The sequence below is a fragment of the Bactrocera neohumeralis genome, unplaced genomic scaffold (genome assembly GCF_024586455.1).
Source record: "Bactrocera neohumeralis isolate Rockhampton unplaced genomic scaffold, APGP_CSIRO_Bneo_wtdbg2-racon-allhic-juicebox.fasta_v2 cluster10, whole genome shotgun sequence".
Taxonomy (NCBI): Eukaryota; Metazoa; Arthropoda; class Insecta; order Diptera; family Tephritidae; genus Bactrocera; species Bactrocera neohumeralis.
Genome location: NW_026089623.1, coordinates 23931196 through 23954121, shown reverse-complemented (window position 1 = coordinate 23954121; position 22926 = coordinate 23931196). Strand labels below are relative to the sequence as shown.

At 39.5% G+C, this 22926-nt stretch overlaps 1 protein-coding gene across 2 annotated transcripts in view; it reads right to left on the bottom strand.

Annotated features, from left to right (window-relative positions):
• Positions 1-90: 90 nt before the first annotated feature.
• Positions 91-22926, bottom strand: part of LOC126765219 (UV radiation resistance-associated gene protein) — a 61506-nt gene continuing 38670 nt past the window's right edge. Inside the window, exon 5 of one of the 2 annotated variants that reach the window (XM_050482854.1) lies at positions 91-502. In XM_050482854.1, coding sequence (XP_050338811.1) covers positions 388-502 — 115 coding nt within the window. In that variant the 3' untranslated portion in view covers positions 91-387. The remainder of the gene's footprint in view (positions 503-22926) is intronic. The other variant, XM_050482855.1, reaches the window with a different exon arrangement.

The window sequence follows — 22926 nt, the reverse complement described above, 5'->3', positions numbered from 1 at the left end:
CACTATTATTTCAAAACAAACCCTTCGATTATATTTTATGGTCCGTAACTGTATGCACAGCAGCTCCAATAATAATGAGATCAAAAACCATCGAAGTGTTAAACTATTGCTATTATTCATAACTTTTCTCTCATATTAAAATTACATACTTATTGATTCCCTTCTGGATTCTGAATCAATTTTCATGGAAACAATTTCACAGAAACAATTGTGTTTATAAGCTAAAAGATATTTAGAAATTAATTATAGATATATGCATATTTTAAGACAATGTAATATATAAGTATACAGTGTTATAACATAAAAGAGTGTGCAATAAATTACATTTTATTTCAACTAGATGCACCCCATATACTCCTGATAACTATCAATGGAAACTTGAAGATTTTACATATGTTTAGAGGGCTTCGCAATATTTGAATCCGAGTTGGAGCATCCATTCATTCGAATATCTTTGAAGTCCTCTTCAGAGTCCGAATATGAACCAACAGAGCGACTGATTCTAAAAGTAATAAAATAAATATATTCAATAATGTATTTAATATAAACTAAGCTAAAATATATACACTAACTAGCTTCCAATCAGTTTATTGTTATTTTGGGTTGTGTGGAAAACAAAATGAAAAGCTTCAATAAATATTGACCCCCCTCTAATACTAATTACCAATGGAAGCGGCAATCGAGATGAATATAGGGTTATATATATACATATATATAAATGATCACGATGACGAGACGAGTTGAAAAACGGGTGACTGTCTGTCCGTCCCTCCGTTCGTCCGTGCAAGCAGTAACTTGAGTAAAAATGTAGATGAAACTTGGCATGTGCGATCCTCAGTAAAGAAAAACAAATAAGAGTTCGTACCTGAGCGTAATCGGTCCTGCCATGTCCACAAAAAGCCATTAACCAAAAACCTCTAATGTGCCATAACTAAGCCTAAATTAAGATATAAAACTCTAAATTGGCACAGGGGCTCGCAGTAGCAAGGGGCACCTGTGGTCAAAAAAAATGTGAAATAGTGGGCCTAGCCCCACCCTCTAATACATAAGTTTAATGTACGTATCTGCTTAACAAAATTTGCTCAGTATGAATATTATTAGAACTTACCGACAGTGTGAAAATGGATGAAATTGGAAGTTAACCCAGTGCACTCCCCATATAACGGTACTGCTAAAATAATAATAATAATAATAACCAATGACTATCCTCCTCCTAACTCCCAACCTACGCGTGGGACGCAATCCGCAAACGAGCGGAATTAGCCGAGTCATAAAAGACAAGAAAGTTTTTAAGCTTTGAGATCTTAAAGTGCTCAGCTAAGGAAACAAAAATTTCAACAGCCAAAATTAAAAATTAGATTAAGGTAAGTTTATTACTTTTAAATGCTACTTGTTAAGAGTAGACAAAATATTTTTTTAAGGGTAAAGAGTGAGTCAATTACATCAAAAGTGCTGGATGTTTCGTTCAACTCAAAATATGATGTAGAAAATTTTAAAAGTAAAGGTTAAAACTGCTTGGTTGTACGACCGAGGACGTTAGAATTAATATCAGTCCACATAGATGGACTACAGACTGACCCATTCATTTACAAGAGATATTATAGCAAGCATTAGATTTATAAGTTTTAAACGATTAGTATATGGGGGAAGATTTAACTTGGAATCTCAATGTAAATGATTTAAGGCAAGAAGTAAAAATTGTTTTTGAGCGGACTCTAATTTCTTCTGATAGTTCTGAAAACCATGAAGATGAATAAAGATTAAAATTGAGTTTGGGATCCATCCCAGATCAACATAACTGCATACTTGCTCGAAACTAAAGTTTTGTATTACGTATGAAATAGCGTCTTTGGGGTCCATCCTAGATCAACAAAACTGCATTCTTGCTCCAAACTAAAGTTTTGTATTACGCATTAAGTAGCGTCTACAGATCTATGGGAAAAGCACATCGTTTAACATTTTCTAAGGTTCAATGGCAAATTGTTTGAAACTCTAATCTTTCACTATTTAAAGTATATGATTTAAAAAGTTTTTCATCGTCGCCTGAAGGGACAAATGAGAAAAAGTTAAACATAACTTGTTGTGATCTATTACTAATACAAGAAGCATCCCATTTTGGAAAAAATGGTTGAAACCAAGAACCGTGTATATACTCGTAACATCAATGTGCTTATTCTCCCTAAAGCCCGTTAATACCTGTACATGTGTTACAAATTCTAGCAAATTAGTTATTGTAGATATCCATTTACAAAAACCTTGCTGAGGACAATAAATTAGTGGAGAAATGCAGAAGGTTATTTCGTATATTATAATTGCTTCAAAAGTTTAGGTATTGCTGACGACTATTCCTCTATAGTTTTCAATGGATAACCTAAATCTACTTTATATAAAGGAATTACAAATGACTTTTTCCACATTGATGGTAATAAGACTTGTTTAAGAGATGCATTAAATAGTTTTCTTAAGGGTTGATATATATATTTGGCATATTTTTTAAGGAAGCATTGGAGAAACATATCTGGGTAAAGATATGATAATTAAATGATTGTTTTAACATATTTAACTGATATAAGACGTCTACTTCGGAAATGATTAATTACAAAAACATACATACTTGCTGATACGGAAAATTTTTAGGAGAGTTTGAGGAGTAATTAAAGAATTGAGCAAACATATTAGAAATTGTGGGACTGGACATAGTAGACTTATGTACATATTTCATCGCGGTCGGAAAATTAGAAGTCTTGCGCTTAGAGTTGATGAAACCATAGAACAATTTTTGATTACGTATAATATTATTTTTTACTTTGATTATGTAATTAATACGAGTATAACGTATTTTGTTAAGTTCAGCAAATTTTTTTGAATAGTCAACAATTAGACAAAAAGAGATTTTCTATGTTTAATCTTGATAACTCTCTCGAAACCCACATATTAGAACTTATTCTTTGAGTAAGTAAATTTAAAATAGTTTCATTAATATTGGAGACAATATATTCAATATTAACACCGTAATAACCAAGTAACTTTAGAAAGTTCGCAATTAATCTTCTCAAAATTAGCTTTCGCAAAGTTGAACCGAGAACAAAGGTTCAGTGTATTACTATCAAGTAAGTTGGCTAGAATTTCGATATTAATTTCCAAAGCAGGATGATACAAGGTTGGTCCGGAAAGTAGTAAGACTGATTTTCTTCCGCCGCGACTGTAGAGTGCTTTCCTAGCTAAAGCTTAGTACGCAGCTCTCAAGAAACGTAAAAACTTCATATAAAAAAACGCTTAAGAAACGGTCAGGAAACTTTCCTGCGATAAATTTACTTGTGCTAGTACGCAGCTCTAAAGAAATCTAGTACTAATTTTTGATACTTTTTTTCAGTAAAATGTGAATATGGCAAACCTGGTTTTGCGAAGAAACATCAAATCAACAATTGTTTCTTGAAGGAAATTCGAAGTAATCGTCAAATTCATCCTCAATTAGTTGAAATCATTATTATGAAGCATATTCCATTTTGAAATGTTGTATAAAACCTACCAATCATCAACAACATTTCCTAAATCTCAATGAAAATATTTATGTTACCATACACATACACACATACATATTACGCACAAAGTTTGTTTTCTTTGTTTATTCTCTCTTGCTCTTCTAATGTAAATCATTCACAATGCGTAACCAGCTGCCAAAATTACTTGAGAAATAATGTATTTTTTTTCTTGAGCAATTACTTGAGAGCTGCGTACCAACCTTAACGAACAAGCTGTTTCCGAGCACCTGGAGAGCCAGGACAAACATTTTCGCGACGTGTTTCTGTGAGTGATGCAAGCCGAAAATGCAGCCTTTTTTAGAGCAGAGGTACGCGCTTTAATTCTGTGTGAAACTCAGTAAATCTGCGACAGAGACATTTGATATGATCAAGCATGCTTACCTAGATGTTGCTTTAGCAAGTAGTGTGTTTTGGTGGCGCCAGGCCATTTTGGAGGGCCGGGAAGTCGCTGACGAAGATCGTAAATTTGTTTAAATCGACTCAGTTCTATTACTTTCCGGACAAACCCTGTAAGTCCTCTGGCACAACCAAACATCGGCAGAGTAAGCGTTATCAACGTAAACCAGACCTAAAAACTAACCGAACTTGTTTGAAATTAAATTAATGTGGTCAAGACCCATGAAATTTTCCAAAATAATCTTGCAACCAGTATTATTAGCCATGCAGAAAACATTATTTATTAAATTGGCATGCCTCATATATACAGATAAACAGCCGGTCATATCTAAAGATTTCAAATTCCCTATTCAATATCTCATATCTCAAAAATGTTCGGCTGTTAGATCTGAGGAATCTTGGCCGTGAATTGAGAACGGCTTCAATACGAATTAATAATGTGGTAAATTCTTCAAAGTTAAGTTTGCAGTTTCCAGCTACTTTTTTAAAGTGGGATTTAACGCTTTTTACCGCTGATTCCCATAAACCACCCACATGAGGAGCGCTTGGAGAGATGAATGGCAGTTAATGCCTTGGGGAGCGTACTTTTGTACAATCTCAGGTGAAACTTGTTTGATAAAGTCCACAAACTGTTTTTCAGTGGCTCTTTGAGCTCCTATAAATGTCTTGCCGTTGTCGCTCAAACCACGTCGTCCGACGAAGCGAGCAAATGCCGCGAGAAAAACCTCTTTTGTCAGATTAGTACATAGCTCGAGGTGTACTGCCTTTGTCGTAAAACAGACAAAGACAGCCACGTAGCCTATCATTAGTGTGGGAGACCTTAGCATGGATGCCTGTATTTGAAAAGGCCCAGCAAAGTCGACACCTGTGATAGTGAAGGGCAGAGCAAAGTTGCAGCGTTCCGGTGGAAGTGCTGCCATAATCTTGCACGAAAAAATGCATTTCTTTATCTTTGGCTTGAGTCTTGGGATACAAAACTCTTGGCGGACTATTTGTTGCAGTTGTTGGCTTTTTTTATAGTAGGAGGAAGCATCGAAAGCCGGAGTGCGGAACTTTAATCCGCTAAACCTAACGTACTCCCAACTCAAGACACTCCCACGGAACCACCAGGTAAGGTATTACTTCATGGGAGTGACAAGACATTTTACGTCTCCTCTATAACACGGACGGACTAACGCCTACTCTGCTGTAACTGTCTTGATGTAGTCATGATGGAAGTTGCCGCTTCGCGAACAGCTATCCATTTGTCAGAGGACTGACACATAAATGTAGTCAAATTTTCCACCGTTAGGCTACCACCTAGTGAGGTTTCTAACTTTTTTCTTATGTTTCAAAACCGAGGACAATGGAAAAACACGTGTTCAGAATTTTCTATGGACTCCGCACACATCGAACAATACGGACTGACGTCATTTTGGAATTTGTATAGGTAGCCTCTGAAGCACCGATGCCCGCTTAATATTTGGGTCAGGTGGAAATCCAGGTCCCCATGTTGTCTACTTATCCACGTATGGATGTCAGGTATAAGTCTGTGGGTCCACCGTCCTTTAGTTGAGGTTTGCCACCGTTACTGCCATATAGTTATGCTCTTCTTTCTCTCTTCTCTCTTTTGGGTTTCTGTAATTGGCGCTGATAGCTCATATAATCTTGTGAGTTCGTCACCCTGGATGTCTATGGGCGGCATACTAGCTAGTACTTCAGATGCTTCGCTGGAAATAGTTCGGAAAGCACTTGTTACCCTTATTGCTGTGAGTCTATGCACCGCATTTATTGTTTTGGCATACGCTTTTATGTTTAGTGCCTGGATCCATACTGGAGCTGCATATAGGATAACTGAGCTTATAGCTTTTGGGATTAGAAGTCGGCGGCTGGAGCGCACACAGCCTCTATTTGCCATCATTCTTGATAACGCGTTATAAAGCTTGTTTGCTTTATTTGCTATGTTTGCTAAGTGCTGCTTGAATTTCAGTTTGGCGTCCAATATTACCCCTAAATACTTCAACTGTGGTTGTGAAGTAATTACGCACTCTCCTATGGTGAGAGTTATTTTTTCCTCAATTAAAAACAGATCCTTGTGGTACTCCGCTTGTAATAGGGTAGCTTTTTATGCCTTCGGTGGTGTCGTAGATCAACTTTTTATTTTTAAAATAACTCATAACGATATTTATGAGGAACTGAGAGGCGCGTATTCCATATAGGGCTTCGAATATATTTTTCCATTTAGCAGAGTTGAATGCATTTTTCACATCCAGGGTGATCAGCGCACAATATTTTTTTGTACCACCTTTCCGTCTTTTGCCACTTTCTGCACATTTTGCAGTGTCGACAACTTCTTTCAGCGCATCGATAGTGGAACTCTGTTTTCTGAAGCCGTATTGTCTTTTTGATAATCCGCCGACTTTCTGAGTTGCAATCTCCAAGCGGTTTCTTATTATGCTTTCGTACACTTTGCCCATTGTGTCGAGCATACACAGAGGTCGATACGAAGAAGGTTCATCTGGTGTTTTTTTTGGTTTTGGGATTAAAACCAGACACAGGACTTTCCAGGGATCGGGGAACATCACTTCTTTTATGCATGCGTTGTACATTTTTGCAAAAAGAGCGGGCTTAGAAATTATGACTAATTTTAGAGCTCTGTTTGGTATTCCGTCAATACCAGGCGCTTTGTTGTTTTTGATTTTTTTGGCTATGGGCAATAGTTCTTCTTCTGTAACCAGTGGGGGTGATTCTGTATCTTCGTTTCGTTGCTCAGCGTTAGTAATCGGTTCGTACGACGGAAATAATGCCTCGACGACTTTCTTCATGAACGGAGCGCATTTGGGTTGCTGGCGCTTGTTTTTGAATTTGGACATACAGATTTTATAAGCAGTCCCCCAAGGGTCTATATTCGCTTCTCCACAGATTTTTTCAAAACAGTTTCTTTTGCTTCGGGTTATAGCTGACTTTAAGAGCTTTTTGTGGCTTTTGAAAGCTTCTTTGAGACGGTTTTCGTTTTCGTCGTTTTGATTGCGTTGTAGGCGACGTCGAGCTGCATGACAGAGCTTTCTCAGCGTGGCAATTTCTTCATTCCACCAGTATACAGGTCTTAGCGTCGCATGCTGCCACCAGTTCCTTTCGCAATGCGGTTACTAAGTGGGCGCCGCCTTCGCCTGGTGCTATTGCTGCACTCCAGGCTGTCTCAAAAACGTCAGTATCAAAATTTGTTTGCTTCCAGCTTCTTTTTCGTGTAGTGTTAACGCTTGAGGGTTCCTGGGCCCGAGAGAACGAAACTTCTGCAATGATTGCCATGTGGTCACTATATGTGAACATGTCTGACACCTCCCACTTAATGTGCCTGCTAAGTGCGTCATTTGCAAAAATCAGGTCTATTATAGAGCCTTTAGTTCCTTTTTGATAGGTATTTTTGGTGCCACTATTAATAATTGTGAGGTTGGTTTGGCTCAGGAATTCTAGAACCAGACGCCCACGATGGTTTGAACATCTGCTACCCCAAGCAGTACACCATGCATTAAAGTCACCTGCCATTATTATCGGTGATTTGCATCTTCTTTCCAAAGATAATTCAAGGAGGAAGTTTTCAAATTCTCTAATGGATGCGCTGGGACGGGCATAACAGCTTACGAAATATATTCCTCCTATTTGCGCCCATGTGAAACCATTTTTTGCTTCTATGCAGCAAGATGTGAATGATTGTCCGTTGCAGGACCATATTGCAGCTTTGCGCCACTTACATCTGTGATCCAGGTACTTTCCGAACGTTGGCAATATTGCTCACTCAGTAAGGCGACATCAATGTTGCTTTCTATTATGGTTTGTTGCAGCAGTGCTTGCGCTGCAGCGCAGTGATTTAAGTTCAGCTGAAATATTCTCATTTTTTCGTTGTCTTTAGCAACTCCATGTACTTAGGGCAAGTCGTGCTCAGAACTGAGTGCTCCCCTTTACACAGCGTGCAATTTGGTGTATTAGTGCATACTTTAGATACATGTCCCGGGCTTCCACAACGTGTGCAAAGAGAGGACCTGTCGATGATAATGCTACATTTACGCGCCATGTGGCCTTGATGGAAACATCTATAACAACGAGAAATAGGCGAGTACTCCCGGAGTCGACAGATCGACCACCCGATCTTTACTTTGCCTATTTTAAGGGCAGTCTTAGCGTCTTGAACCCGCAGGCTTATAAGGGCTATTTGAATGCCGCTTCTCGTCTTCCGCATATTTTTGATGTTTGCCGGCCCTATATTCTGAAAACCACACTCCTTTTGTAACGCGCCGCAAATTTCTTCGGGGGTGGTTATCTCGTCCAGGTCTTTGTACACTATAGTGACGTTATGCGTTTTTTGCTGTATTACAGCCATTTCTTCAATCACTCCCTCTAGCGCGCTCTCGAACGAGTCGGCTCTCTTGTCTGCTTGGGGTTTTAATTTTAGTAGCAGGTCTCCTTTGAGCGTTTTCCTAATGTGCCTTACGTTTGTGCCCAGTTCCTCAAGCCCACTATCGCACTTAATAATCCTCCGTCCTTTGTGGTTATAATAATGGCGTCTGGTTTCGTACGAATTCTTTTTTCAACCGGCTTTCTCTTTTTTCCACGTCTCGGATGCGGGCTTATCGACAGAACTGTCTTTCGGTACTACCTTAATGACCTCACTATATGACACTTGCGCTTTATCGTTCGCGTTTTTTGGTTTTTTGGTTGGTGGTAAGTAATCTGATAATTCTCGTACCCTCTTTGGCGTATGTTTTTCTCTTTGGATAGGGGACACTTGTGACGCTTTTCCTACCATAACTCTTTTCAGCGATTTCTCTGGATTTTCAGCCTTGTCGCACAGGGTTGTTATGCAGCTTACAAGGTCTCTCATAGATTGATTAATATGCCTCTGACCAGACATCATAGTTTCAAGCTCCTTGATTTTTGTGCCCAGTTCGCAAAAAATATTACCAGCTTCACCGTTCTGCATTTGCTCAGATTTTCCGCATTTGTTTTGTTGGTCAACGTTTTCACAACTTTTTATGGGTCCAGCAGCGGTGGTCTCCTCATTTTTGCCTTTTGGAGGCCTTCTCGAAATCTTTGAATTTCTCCGAAAAGGATTCTCTGGTGTACCTCCCAAACTATTTTCGGAGGCCATATCTCTGCCAGAAATGTTGTTGCATGAGGCGGTGTTCTGCGTGTAATAATAGTACATGGACATAATTGAGATATAATGTGGCAAGTTGCGAACTCTCTGGTATAACAATGGGATGACGTTCGTTATACGTTAGGCTTGAATTGACAAGCCGACCATTTGCACGAAGTAGACATTTCGTATCTATGAATAGATTTTTTACAAGGAGTGAGCTCTTTTATCAATCGGCTTCGATTCTTTTGTAGTGATATCTTTCGGCTGAAGTTGCGCACTTGAGTAGATGCGATAAGAGCGACCTTTGCTTTTTGTAAGTCTAGATGCGTCACTGTATCGCCTTGGGGTAGGGGAAGGGGAATGTTGGGCCCGGGGGGAATCTCGGGCCAGCGCGATATTTTTTTCCCTAGTATAGGTTGACAGCTGCAACCAACTGTCATCGGCTCGTCTCATACTAAGCTCAGTTTCTATATAGCACTCGAGCTGTGAACACGTGTTATAACCTCTCTGCGACAACAAAAAGAAATTCGACACTCAGAAAGTTTTTTTTCAACTCTGTGTACAGTTGATTTTTTTTTCACATTTTCCAATAAATTCATCCAGGTAAATATGTTTATAATATTAGTTGAGCCTTTAGCCTTCGACACACAAAAGAAATTTTGCACGAATTTACATTGTGTTCATTATCCACCGCCATTTTGCAAATATGATAATATAACATTTGACATGCCAACTTCATATATTTGACGTGTATAAGTGATTTTTCGTGCAGAATTTCAACAACACAATAGTTTTTCAACATTTCCTGATAGTTTCGTGCTCCGAAAAATTTTTTTTAGTCATTATGCCGCGGTACTATCCCAAACAAGAGAAAATTGTTGATTTCGACAACATTTTGGAGGCGATCAAGTCGGTGAAAATACATCACAACAGCGTTCGACAATCTGCGACGGCACACAAAATTCCGAGGACCAACCTGATGCGTTATATTGCAGCATTTGATGGTGCGAGCATCGACGTTACTACTGCCAATGCCGATGTAATGAAGAATTTGCTGGCTGAAAGCACGACGATGGGCACAAAAACAGTGAGTTCTGCTGGTTTCTTTCTTTTTCTTTCATCGAATAATAAATAATTTTTTTTTTTTTATTTCAGATCTTCAACATCGAACAAGAGAAGGCGCTGATAAGCTACATTCTCCAGGCCAGCGACATCAACTATGGAATTAGTTTGATGGAGCTTCGTAAGCTCGCGTATGAATTTGCTCGGAAAGTTGGCGCGTCGTATCCGGATCCATGGAACGACAATCAACAGGCGAGTAAGGATTGGCAGTTGGCGTTCATGAAACGCCACAAAAATTTGTCACTGCGAACACCAGAGCAAGTAAGCCAGAGCCGTGTGAAGCGATTCAACAAAGAGAATGTCGATGCATTCTTTGCCAACCTTTCATCCGTTCTCGGTAAGACGCCGTTTGAACCTCATCGAATATGGAACATGGATGAAACCGGGTGCCCGACCGTGCCAACCAGACCTGTCAAAACCATCGCGCGCAAAGGACAAAAGCAGGTCGGCCCATCAACATCTGCCGAAAAAGGCACCAATGTGTCTTTGGCTTTGGCCGTCAGCGCTAGTGGCCAGTATGTATTTTTATGACTCATGCGAGTCATGGCGCTGTTGGTGTTGCGAACGGTTCTGGTTACATGAACTCTGACGTATTCCCTCAATTCATGCGTCATTTCATCAAGCACACCGGTGCTAATGCCGATTCGCCAACCATGTTGCTGCTGGACAACCACGGTTCGCATTTATCGATCGAGGCGATAGATTTGGCGTTGGATCATGGCATCACGTTGCTGTCTTTTCCGCCGAAATGCACGCACAAAATGCAGCCGCTAGATGTTGCGGTATTTGCACCATTTAAAGGCATGATGACCGTGAAGCATGATGCATGGAAAAAGTCCAACATTGGTGTCACTTTCGATCTGCAACATGTGCCGCTCCTTGTCGATCAGTGCCTCGATGTTATGTTAACGCCGAAAACCAACAAATCCGGCTTCCGAACAACTGGCATCTACCCGTTCAACCCGCAAATTTTCACTGAAGTTGACTTTGTCGCTTCGGAACTGAGCGGCGAAAATTTGTTCGGTGACGAAGAGAAAGACGCCGACAATCAACGTCGAGTTCTTGCATCTGGTGATGCCATTGTGACTGCAGCGAATGAGGAGGTGTCAACGTCGGAGGCATCGACAAGTGTCCCAGCTTCAACAAGTGGTGTTGCATCATCGTCGTTGTCTCTTGTTTCGGCTCCACAGCTCCGTGATGCATTGAAATCGGTTGGCCCGTTGAAATTGGGCACACCTGCGCAGAAATCAAAACGTGGCCGCAAGACAATGGAGTCAACGATTTTGACATCGCCTGAGGTTGTCGCAGATCTGCGTGACAAGGTCGAAAAAAAGCGGCAAAAATTGACGAAGGCAGCTGATGAATCAGCAGCCAAGAAGCAAAAAGGCCGTGGCAAATCGAAGACGCCACGGAAGAGAAGCCCGTCTCCGACCGAAACCGACATCGAAGAGGACTTCGATTTTTGCACGATTTGCAAGAAAAAGATGCCGAAGCACGAGAATCGTCAAAACACGGCCCATTGCATCGTTTGTGATCGAGGGGTTCACTAGAAATGTGCCGGACCGAACCCGAACACTTACACCTGCATCCACTGCGAGTCGGAATAATTTTTTTCGCCAATTCCTATTTTTCTTATTATTCTCTCTTTCATTTCCATTGATAAATAAACGTTTTTCATCGGTAACAATCATGTTTTAATCGATTTACGTGGCCCGATTTACATTCCCCACCTTCCCCTATACTGTGCGTATTATCTTAATTCTAATGAATTTAAGGATGTAAGCGATTACCCTGAGGGCTCGTGGGTAATATGAAGGTCAAGAATTTGAGACGTTCGATGGTCGTTTTTCTAACCAGGCTAATACAATCTCGGAATCGGGCCAGAGATATAATTTATATTTTGTCATATTCAGATGCGTTTGCACTATGGATTCTAGTTTGGCAAGTAATAGTGCACCACATAGTTGTAGTCGTGATAGACTTATTGTTTTTAGAGGAGCCACTTTTGCTTTTGCAACTAGCAAGTGGCTTGCGGTCGCCTTGTCGCTTTGTGTGCGAACATATATAGTGGCGCAATATGCCTTTTCAGGGGCGTCACAGAAGCCGTGTAGTTCGACTTTGTGCTCTGGGACATATTTTACCCATCGTGGGATTTCTATATGTGTGATATCGTTTAGATTTCTCGCGAACTGGGACCACTTTTCTAAACGAAGTGGTTTTACTTGCTCGTCCCAATCGGCCCCAACTAGCCATAATTCTTGTATCAGGATTTTGGCTTGTATCATAATTGGCGAAAACCATTCTGCGGGGTCAAAAAGTTTTGCCACAGAGTAGAGAATTTGGCGTTTTGTAATGGCGGATAATGCGGATATGGACTCAGTCGTGTATGAAAACTAGTCCGATATCGCATTCCATTGGATGCCCATAGTTTTTGTAGTACTTTCCTTTTCGAATATAAGGAAATTAGTGTCCAACAAATTTTTTTTTTGGTATGCTTTTTAATATATTTGGATGATTTGCCGTTATATTTATTTTGTGTCTTCTGCCAGTTCGTGCAGTGTACGAATGGCTAGGTATGGGGCACAGTTTACGAAAAAGGTAACGGTTTTCAATTTACAAGTCGCGTAATGAACTATTGGGAGATTTTCGGAAAATAATTCGCTGAAAATCTTGATCATCTTTATGTACGACTATTTGTCGATACATTTTCTCGACATCCCCATTGAAAACGTATTTGTATTTACGCCAGTTTAATATGGGGAGCATTAAATCTGGCTGAAGCGTGGGTCCCGTAAATAAAATGTCATTTAGGGAATTACCCGAGCTTGAATATGTTGATGCATTAAAGACAACTCTTACCTTTGTGGTTTATTTGTCTGGCTTTATTACTGCATGATGTGGCAGGTAAAATTAATAGTATTTACCTTTTATAATTTTTTCGCCAGGGCTGACTTTCTCCATGTGGTCTAAATGGAGGTATTCTTCTAAAACCCTTTCGTATTCTGGTTTACCTCGCCTTTTTTAAGTAGGTTTTTTTCCATACTTAAAAACTGTTGGATAGCAGAGGTGCGAGAATGACCTAAGGCGAGTGTGTGGGGAAATTCTGGCTTTTGTGGTAGTCGTACGATGTACCGGCCATTATTTGTAAAAATCCTCACAATATCGATCTTCTGGGGTTGTGATTGATATGGGGGGGGAGTTCTTCTAACACCCAAAATTTCTTTAGTTGTCTTTTGAGGTACTCGTTTGAGATTTCCTTAACTTGAGTTGTCATTGTTGTGACTAGACCGCTTAGGACCCATCCGAAAATGGTATTTTGCGCCTGAAGTGTTTTTGTAACTTTCTCAACACCTTCGAGAATAATTTGTGGCATGAGATCGCTGCCTAATAGAATGTCTATTTGAGCGGGAGTGTTGCAGTTGGGGTATGCTAACTTAAGGTGTGAAACCTTTTGCCAATGCTTGTTATTTCCTCGTATGTATATGATAGCTTGGAAACATGTTTGTTAGTTGCGGTAAGACAATAGCTTCTGCCTGAATGCGCTTATCCGCTTGGGGGGAAATAAGGGTAATGGGGCAGATTTTGTTTGAGTTTTGTACTACTCTTCCGCCCATTCCCGTAATTTCAAGATTAGCTAGTTTTGTTGGCAGTTGTAGCCACACACTTTTGGCGCAAAAGACTAGATAGAAGGACACCCCCCATTTCAATCACAACCCCTGAAGATCAGTATTGTGAAGACTTTTACAAAGCCACAACTACTAGGTCAGATAATGGTCGGTATGTCGTAGGACTATCACTAAAACAACAATTTCCCAACACAATCTCCTTAGGTCACTCTCGCACCTCTGTAATACAGCAGTTTCAAAGTATGGAAAGAAACATACTTAAAAAAGAATAGAAAGAAACCTACTCAAACCAGAATATGATGGTGTGTTGGAAGAATACCTCCATTTAGGTCACATGGAGGAAGTAAGCCCATGCGAAGAAATCATCAGTGGCAAATACTTCTCATTTTACTTGCCACATCATTCAGTAGTAAGGCCAGATAAAAAAAAACAACTAAATTGAAAGTTGTCTTCAACTCCTCAAGATCCACTAGCTCGGCGGAATTCCCTAAACGATATCCTATTTACGGGACCCACGCACATGGGAGCATTTAACCTCAAAAACCGGACAAAATGGAAAATTACAAACTTCAGCGATGGTACTCAAAAATGATTTTTTTTGGTACCTAAATACCCGTTCTACAATAAACCGATTAAATTAATGACCTTCAGGCCGCTATATTGCCACACAAGTAGTCGGAACCTAGACTTCGTTCAGAACGCACGTGCTTATTCGCGAAACTCTCCATTGGTCTCGAAATTGCAAGTGGTTTTTTTTTTACTGCGTGAACGGAATTCTTGAAAATATTTTTTATGGATTCAGGACAACATGGTATATATTTAATATTAATGATATAAAAATTAATTTAGTTAATGTATTATTATGTTTTTTTTCGGGAAAACAATGAATCATAAAAAAACATAAATTTTTTTTTTAATTGTTTAGAAATTAGTGTTTTTGTTATAGTGTGGGGGGAAGTCGAGCTATGAATTATCTTTCCTAGTAAACTACAGGGCTTCTACTTAACATATAAGCTTAAACATTTGCCCCGTCATTCCCCCCCCTTTAAAAAAAGCGCGTTGAAAAAAGTTGGTCAGTTGCATAAAATGAGTACTGATTTATTTATTTTTTTTTAAATTAAATACTGAAATCCTGCTTAATTATTCTATACGGGTGGTATATAGATGGTATAAGGGGGCTCCATCGGAGCCGATGTGGAAATTGGACAATAGGCGTGGCACCGCCCACTTTCTGGTGAAATCCCATATCTCGGGACCCGACTGACCGATTTCGCCAAAATTTCGAACGTAACATTCTTTTCATATTTCTATATCACTCTGAAAAAATGAGTGGAATCAGACTACAAACACGCCTACTTTCCATATAACACAATTTAAAATTCCATTTGATTCTTTCACTTTCCAGTACACAAATAAAGAATTAATTAATATAACGAAATACAATTTTGTGGTAATAATTCCTTTAAAGTAAGCCACCTTTTGACCAATAATTGTCTAAATCCAACCAAAATTATTCAAGGCCCTAGGTACCGAATATGTGAACCCGATACCAATAGTTGACTTTTGACCGAAAATATCGTTCATTGTGTGAGATATGAAATTGAAATTCACACAGAATCCTTTTCTGACAATAGTATTTCATTGTGTCAAAAATGGATTAAATAGGTTCAGTACTTTCCTGAGCAGAACATATTTTATTCAGAACAGTGTATCTTTGCGCCTAAAATAGATACAATTGCGCAAAAACTTGACCCCTCCAACACCCCCCCAAGAATTAGAGACATTACTCCATGTTGAAAAGTTGATATTTGTCTTATATCAGAAACTCATCTTATAAATGAGACTTTTGTTAGATTCAAAAACTACAAGACGTATTGCTCGAACCACCCAAATAACAATGCGAGAGGGGGGAGTGCCATAATTATCAGAGATAATAATCCCCACTATGAAGAAATTAATATAAGTATCCCAGAATTCCAAGCTACGACCATATCGGTTGAATCTAGTTTCGGAAAAATAAGCATTACCGCAATATATAGCCCACCTAGACACAATATTAAAATGGACTTGTACACAGAACTTATATTAAATCACCATGGGAAATTCATCATGGGTGGTGATTTTAACGCAAAACACTCACAATGGGGTTCAAGAGTTACGACACCGAAGGGGAGAGAGCTATTTAAAGCTGTTACGGTTACTGGATGCGACTTCATGTCTACTGGCAAGCCGACTTACTGGCCTTCCGACACAAGGAAATTACCTGACTTGATCGATTTTTTCATCACTCGACAAATATCCAAGACATTCATTACTATTGAAAATGGATTGAACTGAAATTCGGATCACTCGCCAGTATATCTAATCCTAAATGGCTATACAAAAGAAATCGACATACGGTTTGGGAGTATTTCAAAGTGATGCTCAAAAATATTGATTTTGAAGTAAATATAACAACTCAAGATATGTTAGAAGATGAAGTTCATACATTTACGAAAGCTATTCAGGAATCGGCTTGGAAAAGTACTCCTGTTCCTAAACAAAAAAACTTTTATATTAAATATCCGTCGGACATTTTAGATCTCATAAAGAAAAAGAGAAAACTACGCAAAAAATGGCATATCACGCGATTTCCCCAATATAAAACAGAACTGAACAATTTAACCAAACTTCTCAGTACTAAAATAAAGTTATTCACGAATCAAAATATTTCTAATTATATTGAGAAATTAACGCCAAACAAACAATCCGATTATTCCCTTTGGAAAGCAGTAAAAAATGCTAGGAAACCAATATTGTCAAAAGCACCCCTCAGAAAGCCAAACGGATCCTGGGCCAAAAGCGACGAAGAAAAAGCGGAAGTTTTTTCAGAGAAACTCGCTAAAACTTTTACTCTTATTCTGTTTCATGGAACTTTACCTCAGATGGAAGGATAGCAAAGCGTAGAAGAAATCCAAACAGCAACAAATGAAGAAGTGGAAAATATAATTAAAAGTAGATTTAAACCAAGAAAAGCGCCCGGTTTCGACTTGGTGACAGCTGAGGTACTGAAAAATCTAACGCGGAAAGCATTAGACAATTAAAACTTACATCGATAATAAGCGCTTGCTTAAATCTCAAAGAAAGTACAACAAAAACTCTGGGCATCTTGCGGTATTTTCGCTAGTTGGCGCTGAAAGCGCGTAGTTCTAGTTTTATTCGTCGCATCGGGTCAGGCTATACCTTTTTGGAAAGCTTATTTCACGCGCTAACACGTGTTTGATTGATTGTCGTTTCTTTTAAGTCGTTCGTGAGTTATAGCGTCGCAAACATGGAGCAAAATAAAGAGAAAATACGGCATATTTTACAGTACTATTACGATAAACGCATCTACTCAAGTGCGCAACTTCAGCCGAAAAATATTACTACAAAAGAATCGAAGTCGATTGATAAAAAGAGCTCACTCCTTGTACTAAATCCATTCATAGATACGAAAGGTCTACTTCGTGCAAATGGTCGGCTTGTCAATTCAAGCCTAACGTATAACGAACGTGATCCCATTGTTATACCAGAGAGATCGCAACTTTCCACATTATATCTCAATTATGTCCACGTACTATTATTACACGCAGAACAGCGCCTCATGCAACAAATAGTTCTCCAAGAGTTTTATATCCCAAGACTCAAGCTAAAAATAAAGAAATGTAGTTTTTCGTGCAAGATATGCACTATGCATAAGCAAAAGGAAAGGAACGCTGCAACTTTGCTCTGCCCTTCACCATGACAGGTGTCGATTTTGCTGGGCCTTTTCAAATAAAGGCGTCCATGCTAAGGTCTCCCACACTAATGATAGGCTACGTGGCTGTCTTTGTGTGTTTTACGGCAAAAGCAGTACACCTCGAGCTATGTACTAACCTGACAAGAGGTTTTTCTCGCGGCATTTGCTCGCTTCGTCGAACGACGTGGTTCTCCGTCAAAACTAATGAACGACAATGGGAAGACATTTATAGGAGCTCAAAGAGCCACTGAAAAACAGTTTTCGGACTTTATCAAACAAGTTTCACCTGAGATTGTTCAAAAGTACGCTCCCCAACGCATTAACTGGCAGTTCATCCCTCCAAGCGCTCCTCATATGGGTGGTTTATGGGAATCAGTGGTAAAAAGCTTTAAATCCCACTTTAAAAAGTAGTCGGAACCTACAAATTTAATTTTGAAGAATTTCGAACATTATTAATTCGTATTGAAGCCGTTCTAAATTCACGGCCATTGGCGACACTCTCGTAAGATCCCTCAGATCTAACAGCTCTTTCATCAGGGCACTTTCTCAAAGGAGCACCCATTCTGGCCACACCTGATCCAGGCGTGGAGTCGCTTTCCTTACTAAATAGTTGGGAAAGAATTAAAATTCTTCATCATGATTTCAGCCGCCGATGGAAGGAGGAGTATATAAAGGACCTTCATAAAAGGTACCGCTGGAAAACTCCGGAAAAGGCGCCAAAGCTTGGAGATTTTGTCCTAATACATAGCGACTGTCTGCTAACCTCCGTACTCAAAAGGGAACTCTAACGAGAGCGCTTGTTAAACTATGCTTCTTATCAACCGCAGATAATAACGAAAAAGCACGTAATAAATAATGCGTACAATAATATCGACACGCAGAAATTGAAATATCCGTCTAATATCCAACACCGAAATAAAACCGCAAATATGATAAATCATAATAAAACTAGCAACGTTGCAACAGCTTTAGTGATCGCTAGGCTGAACATTTGCCTAGGGGGCCCGGATGGCCAAATGAGTTAAGCTTCCTGCCCTCATGCGCCGCTACACCACACCTCACTTACAAGCAACACTGGCACATACACCACACTTGAAGACAACAGTTTCCCCACACACCACACATCCACTGGAAGCACCAGAAAATACCACACACACGAATACACGAAGTTTCAAATTCACCACCGCCCAACGAGCAAGACCTTCTTCCTGGAAGCGGACGTTCACTTTCGACCACGAATTTTGATCAGAAAACATCGGCGGACGTTCTCTTTCTTTGGTATATTCGACGCGCAGTTCAAGCCCCGTTCAACATCTGTAGATCTTCGGCGCGGAGCAGCTCAACTAATCTATTACTTTCGAGTGTTCTTCTTTATATTTTTATAAATACATCCGTACAACCTCCACTGGTATCCGACCAGAGAATCCATCAATTTTAACACATTTACATACATATTGTTGATCTTATATTATTGTCACGCCTCCTCTGGTATCCGATCAGAGAGATCTTTATTATAAGATCTTATTATCTTGAAATAAAATTGTTATCCATTTTGAAGTGAACAAAGAAAAATATTGCGTTCTAAAAGGAGTGGGTGTCAAAAGCAAATGGTGAAGTATATAAAAGTAAAAAGAACAATGATAAAAATATTGATAAGAAATAAATGAAATAAAATAATAAATGCAATGAAATAATTAATTGTTATCACACAAACAGCTGTGAACAAAGAAGAAAAACGAATAAATTCAAGAAAGAAGTTTAAGTAAAAACAAAATGAATTGGCATTAACAATTGCACTGTTAAAAACCCCAGCAACAAAAACAAATTGCAAATGATTCGGCGAAGTAAATTAAAATCAGCCAACACACGATTAAAGTTAATTTCAATTGCATCAATAGTATAATACAAGGCGGGTTCGAAAGTAAACAGGAATTTTTGAATCTAGCGCCCCTGGTGGCACCATCTATATGTGCCATATGGTGATATCTTTATCGATTGTCCAGTGAGAATTTCATGACATCATCGATTGGAAGTGAAGTTATTGTGTTTTAAGTGTCAATATGTTTGTGTTATCGGTGCGAAAATGGGCTTCGGACAAAGAGCCAACACTAAATTTTGATTTAAAATTGATAAAACAAGTTTAATCCTATCCCGTACCAGAGTGCACGAGTGGTTTCAACGTTTTCAAAGTGGTCGTGAGGATATATTATAAATGACGATCAACATGTGGGCCAATCAAAATCCGTGATCACCGGAAATTCCATCGAAACTGTGCGTGAATTTATCAAAAATCAGCCGAAATCATAATTGAAATTCATGGAAATGGAATTGAACATCTCCAAAACATCGATTTATCGCATTTTGACCGAACATTTGGGCTTACGAAAGGTGTGTGCACGGTTTGTTCCGCACAAAGTGACTGACGACCAAAAATTGCTCAGATCGATCGACTCTTGTGACCGCTTATTTGGCCAAAAATCACATTTTAACCATTATCACTCCCCGTATTCACCTGATATGGATCCGTGCGACTTCTTCATTTTCCGAAAAATGCATTTGCCCATGAAAGGAAAGCGTTATGCAGACGTAGGAGCCATTCAAAAGCTTGCACCGGTATACTGGCGGCCATACCGGCCAATGAGCTAATACACACGTGTGACATGCTTTTGGACCGTGCAGAAAGCTGTACTGAAGCGGAAGGAGACTATTCTGAAAAGTAGTCTATATAATAATATGCAACAAGGGCGATAAGCCAACCTTTATTTTCCCAAGCTCTGATAGGTTTCCGGGGTGGGAGGAAGTGCTGGACCTTACGCTATCATCAGACACAGACAGTTTCGTTGTGGATAACTGGAGGGTATCCGATGAGCCTTCCATGTCGGATCACTCTTGGATACTCTTCAGCATTCGCGAGAAATACAGTGCTCCTCTCACATATCGGAACCCTAGAAGAACAGCGTGGGAAAAATTTACCAGTATAGCAACAAAATGCCTTGAAAAGGGAGGCAATAAGAGTATTAGAAATCCTCAGGAACTAGATTCAGAAGTTGAGAAGTTGGAAAAAATCTTAACAACAACTTTCAAAAAATCCACTCCGCTTCTTCCTTGGTGGAACAGTGAATTTGAGAACACAACTAAGGAAAGCTTTCAATGAGAGTTTTAGAACCAAAATCTGGCAGCCATGTAAAGATATTATGAAAAGATACAAAAAAGCAGTGAGGAAAGCTAAAAACGACTCATGGAGATCTTTCGATAGAAAGTTGCAGAGAAACCGCTAGGCTGAGCAAAATGCTATCTAAAGATCATATTAATACCGCCTACATTGGGGTGGAGGGAAGTAATTGGATCTCCTCGGCAAAAGAGTCTCTGGAGGAACTAATTACAACGCCCTTCCCCGGGAGTCAGCAAACACCTTCAACGAGGGTTCAACCAGAACCACCGTTGAACGCAGATGATTATCGAAGCCAAATAGGACAAAAGCAAAATCAAATATGCCATAAATAGTTTAGCACCATTTAAAGCAGCAGGCCCTGACGGGATTATGCCCATAATGCTGCAAAAACTGGTAGAACCAGTGGTTCAAAGGCTTGAAAATATATACAAAGCTAGCATTCAACTATCTTACATCCCAAGAAGTTGGAAAAGAAGTAAAGTTGTGTTCCTTCCAAAACCAGGCAGAAGAACACACGAGAATGCCAAGGATTTTAGGCCTATAAGCCTTACCTCCTTTATGTTGAAAGTACTAGAAAGGCTAATAGATTTACACGTAAGAATAATAATGGCGGAGAAGTTATAGAAGTCCCAACATGCGTACATAAAGGGCCGATCAACCGAAACTGCCATCCATGAGGTGATAAGTGTAATTGAACAATCACTACACTACAAGCAAGGCACCATGGCTGCTTTTCTAGACATAGAGGTCGCCTTTAATAACATAGAAATAAATGTTATAATTAATTCTCTGGCACATGGCACTGTGTGCAGATGGTTACTATCGATGCTTGAGAATAGGAAGATTATAGCTTCAAACGGCGCAGCAACACAAACAAGTTATGTGAGTAGAGGGACGCCTCAAAGAGGGGTCCTCTCTCCGCTTCTATGGGTTGCAGCGCTGAACGAAATACTACTCCAACTGTTTATGCGACTTCATGGCATCTCACCCCTCACCATAAAATTCATTACACCACACAACATGCAGCACACAACATAACATTTATCACCTAACTCACACTCATCATACAACACAACATTCAGCACACAACACACCATCATACACGCAACCCCACGCAACAAACCAACCACACTACACACACACCATACGTTATCTTTTCACCACCTAACCGATCAAAAGGGATTGGTTAGATGGGGGTGAAACCAATTCGCTTTTTACGCCCGACGAAGATATACACGTTTTACCAGCTCGTCTACGGTTAACCCGCGTCCAGTTGATTTGTGGTCCAAAATTTGGAGAATCCTTTTTTTTCGGTCGTGTGTGTGGTGGTGCACTGACAGTGGCAGGAGTGAACATAACACAACCAAAGGAAAAATTATATTTACTAAAATTTTAAGATATTGTGAAAAAGAAAATTTATATATCAACTAAAACATAAAATATTGTGAAAAGGAAGATCGAAAACACATAGAATATTGTGAACTAAATTCCAGTGTATATATTGAACTTTTGCCCGGAAATACAAGTGTGAATTTTTACCTGTTTCCTTTTAACTTACAAATCTTTCGTTTTAACATAAGCAAAAAGGGATACCTAACCACAGGCAAAGGTAAGTATACCCCCCAAACTAAGTGCAGCGAACAAATGGTTCTTCGAGCCTCTCAGAAAGGCACCTAAGATATATAAAAAAAAAAAAACAAACGTAAATTAGTAAATTAAAAATGAAAAAATAAAAAATAATACAAAAAAGTAAAAAGAGTAAAAAAAAAAAAAGTTGCATATCTTCTTCTTCTTCTTAATTGGCGTAGAAACCGCTTAAGCGATTATAGCCGAGTTAACAACAGCGCGCCAGTCGTTTCTTCTTCTCGCTACGTGGCGCCAATTGGATATTCCAAGCGAAGCCAGGTCCTTCTCCACTTGGTCCTTCCAACGGAGTGGAGGTCTTCCTCTTCCTCTGCTTCCCCCGGCGGGTACTGCGTCGAATATTTTCAGAGCTGGAGTGTTTTCGTCCATCCGGACAACATGACCTAGCCAGCGTAGCCGCTGTCTTTTAATTCGCTGAACTATGTCGATGTCGTCGTATATCTCGTACAGCTCATCGTTCCATCGAATGCGGTATTCGCCGTGGCTAACGCGCAAAGGACCATAAATCTTTCTTGAGTAACACCAAAAGTTGCATATACATAAATAAATTC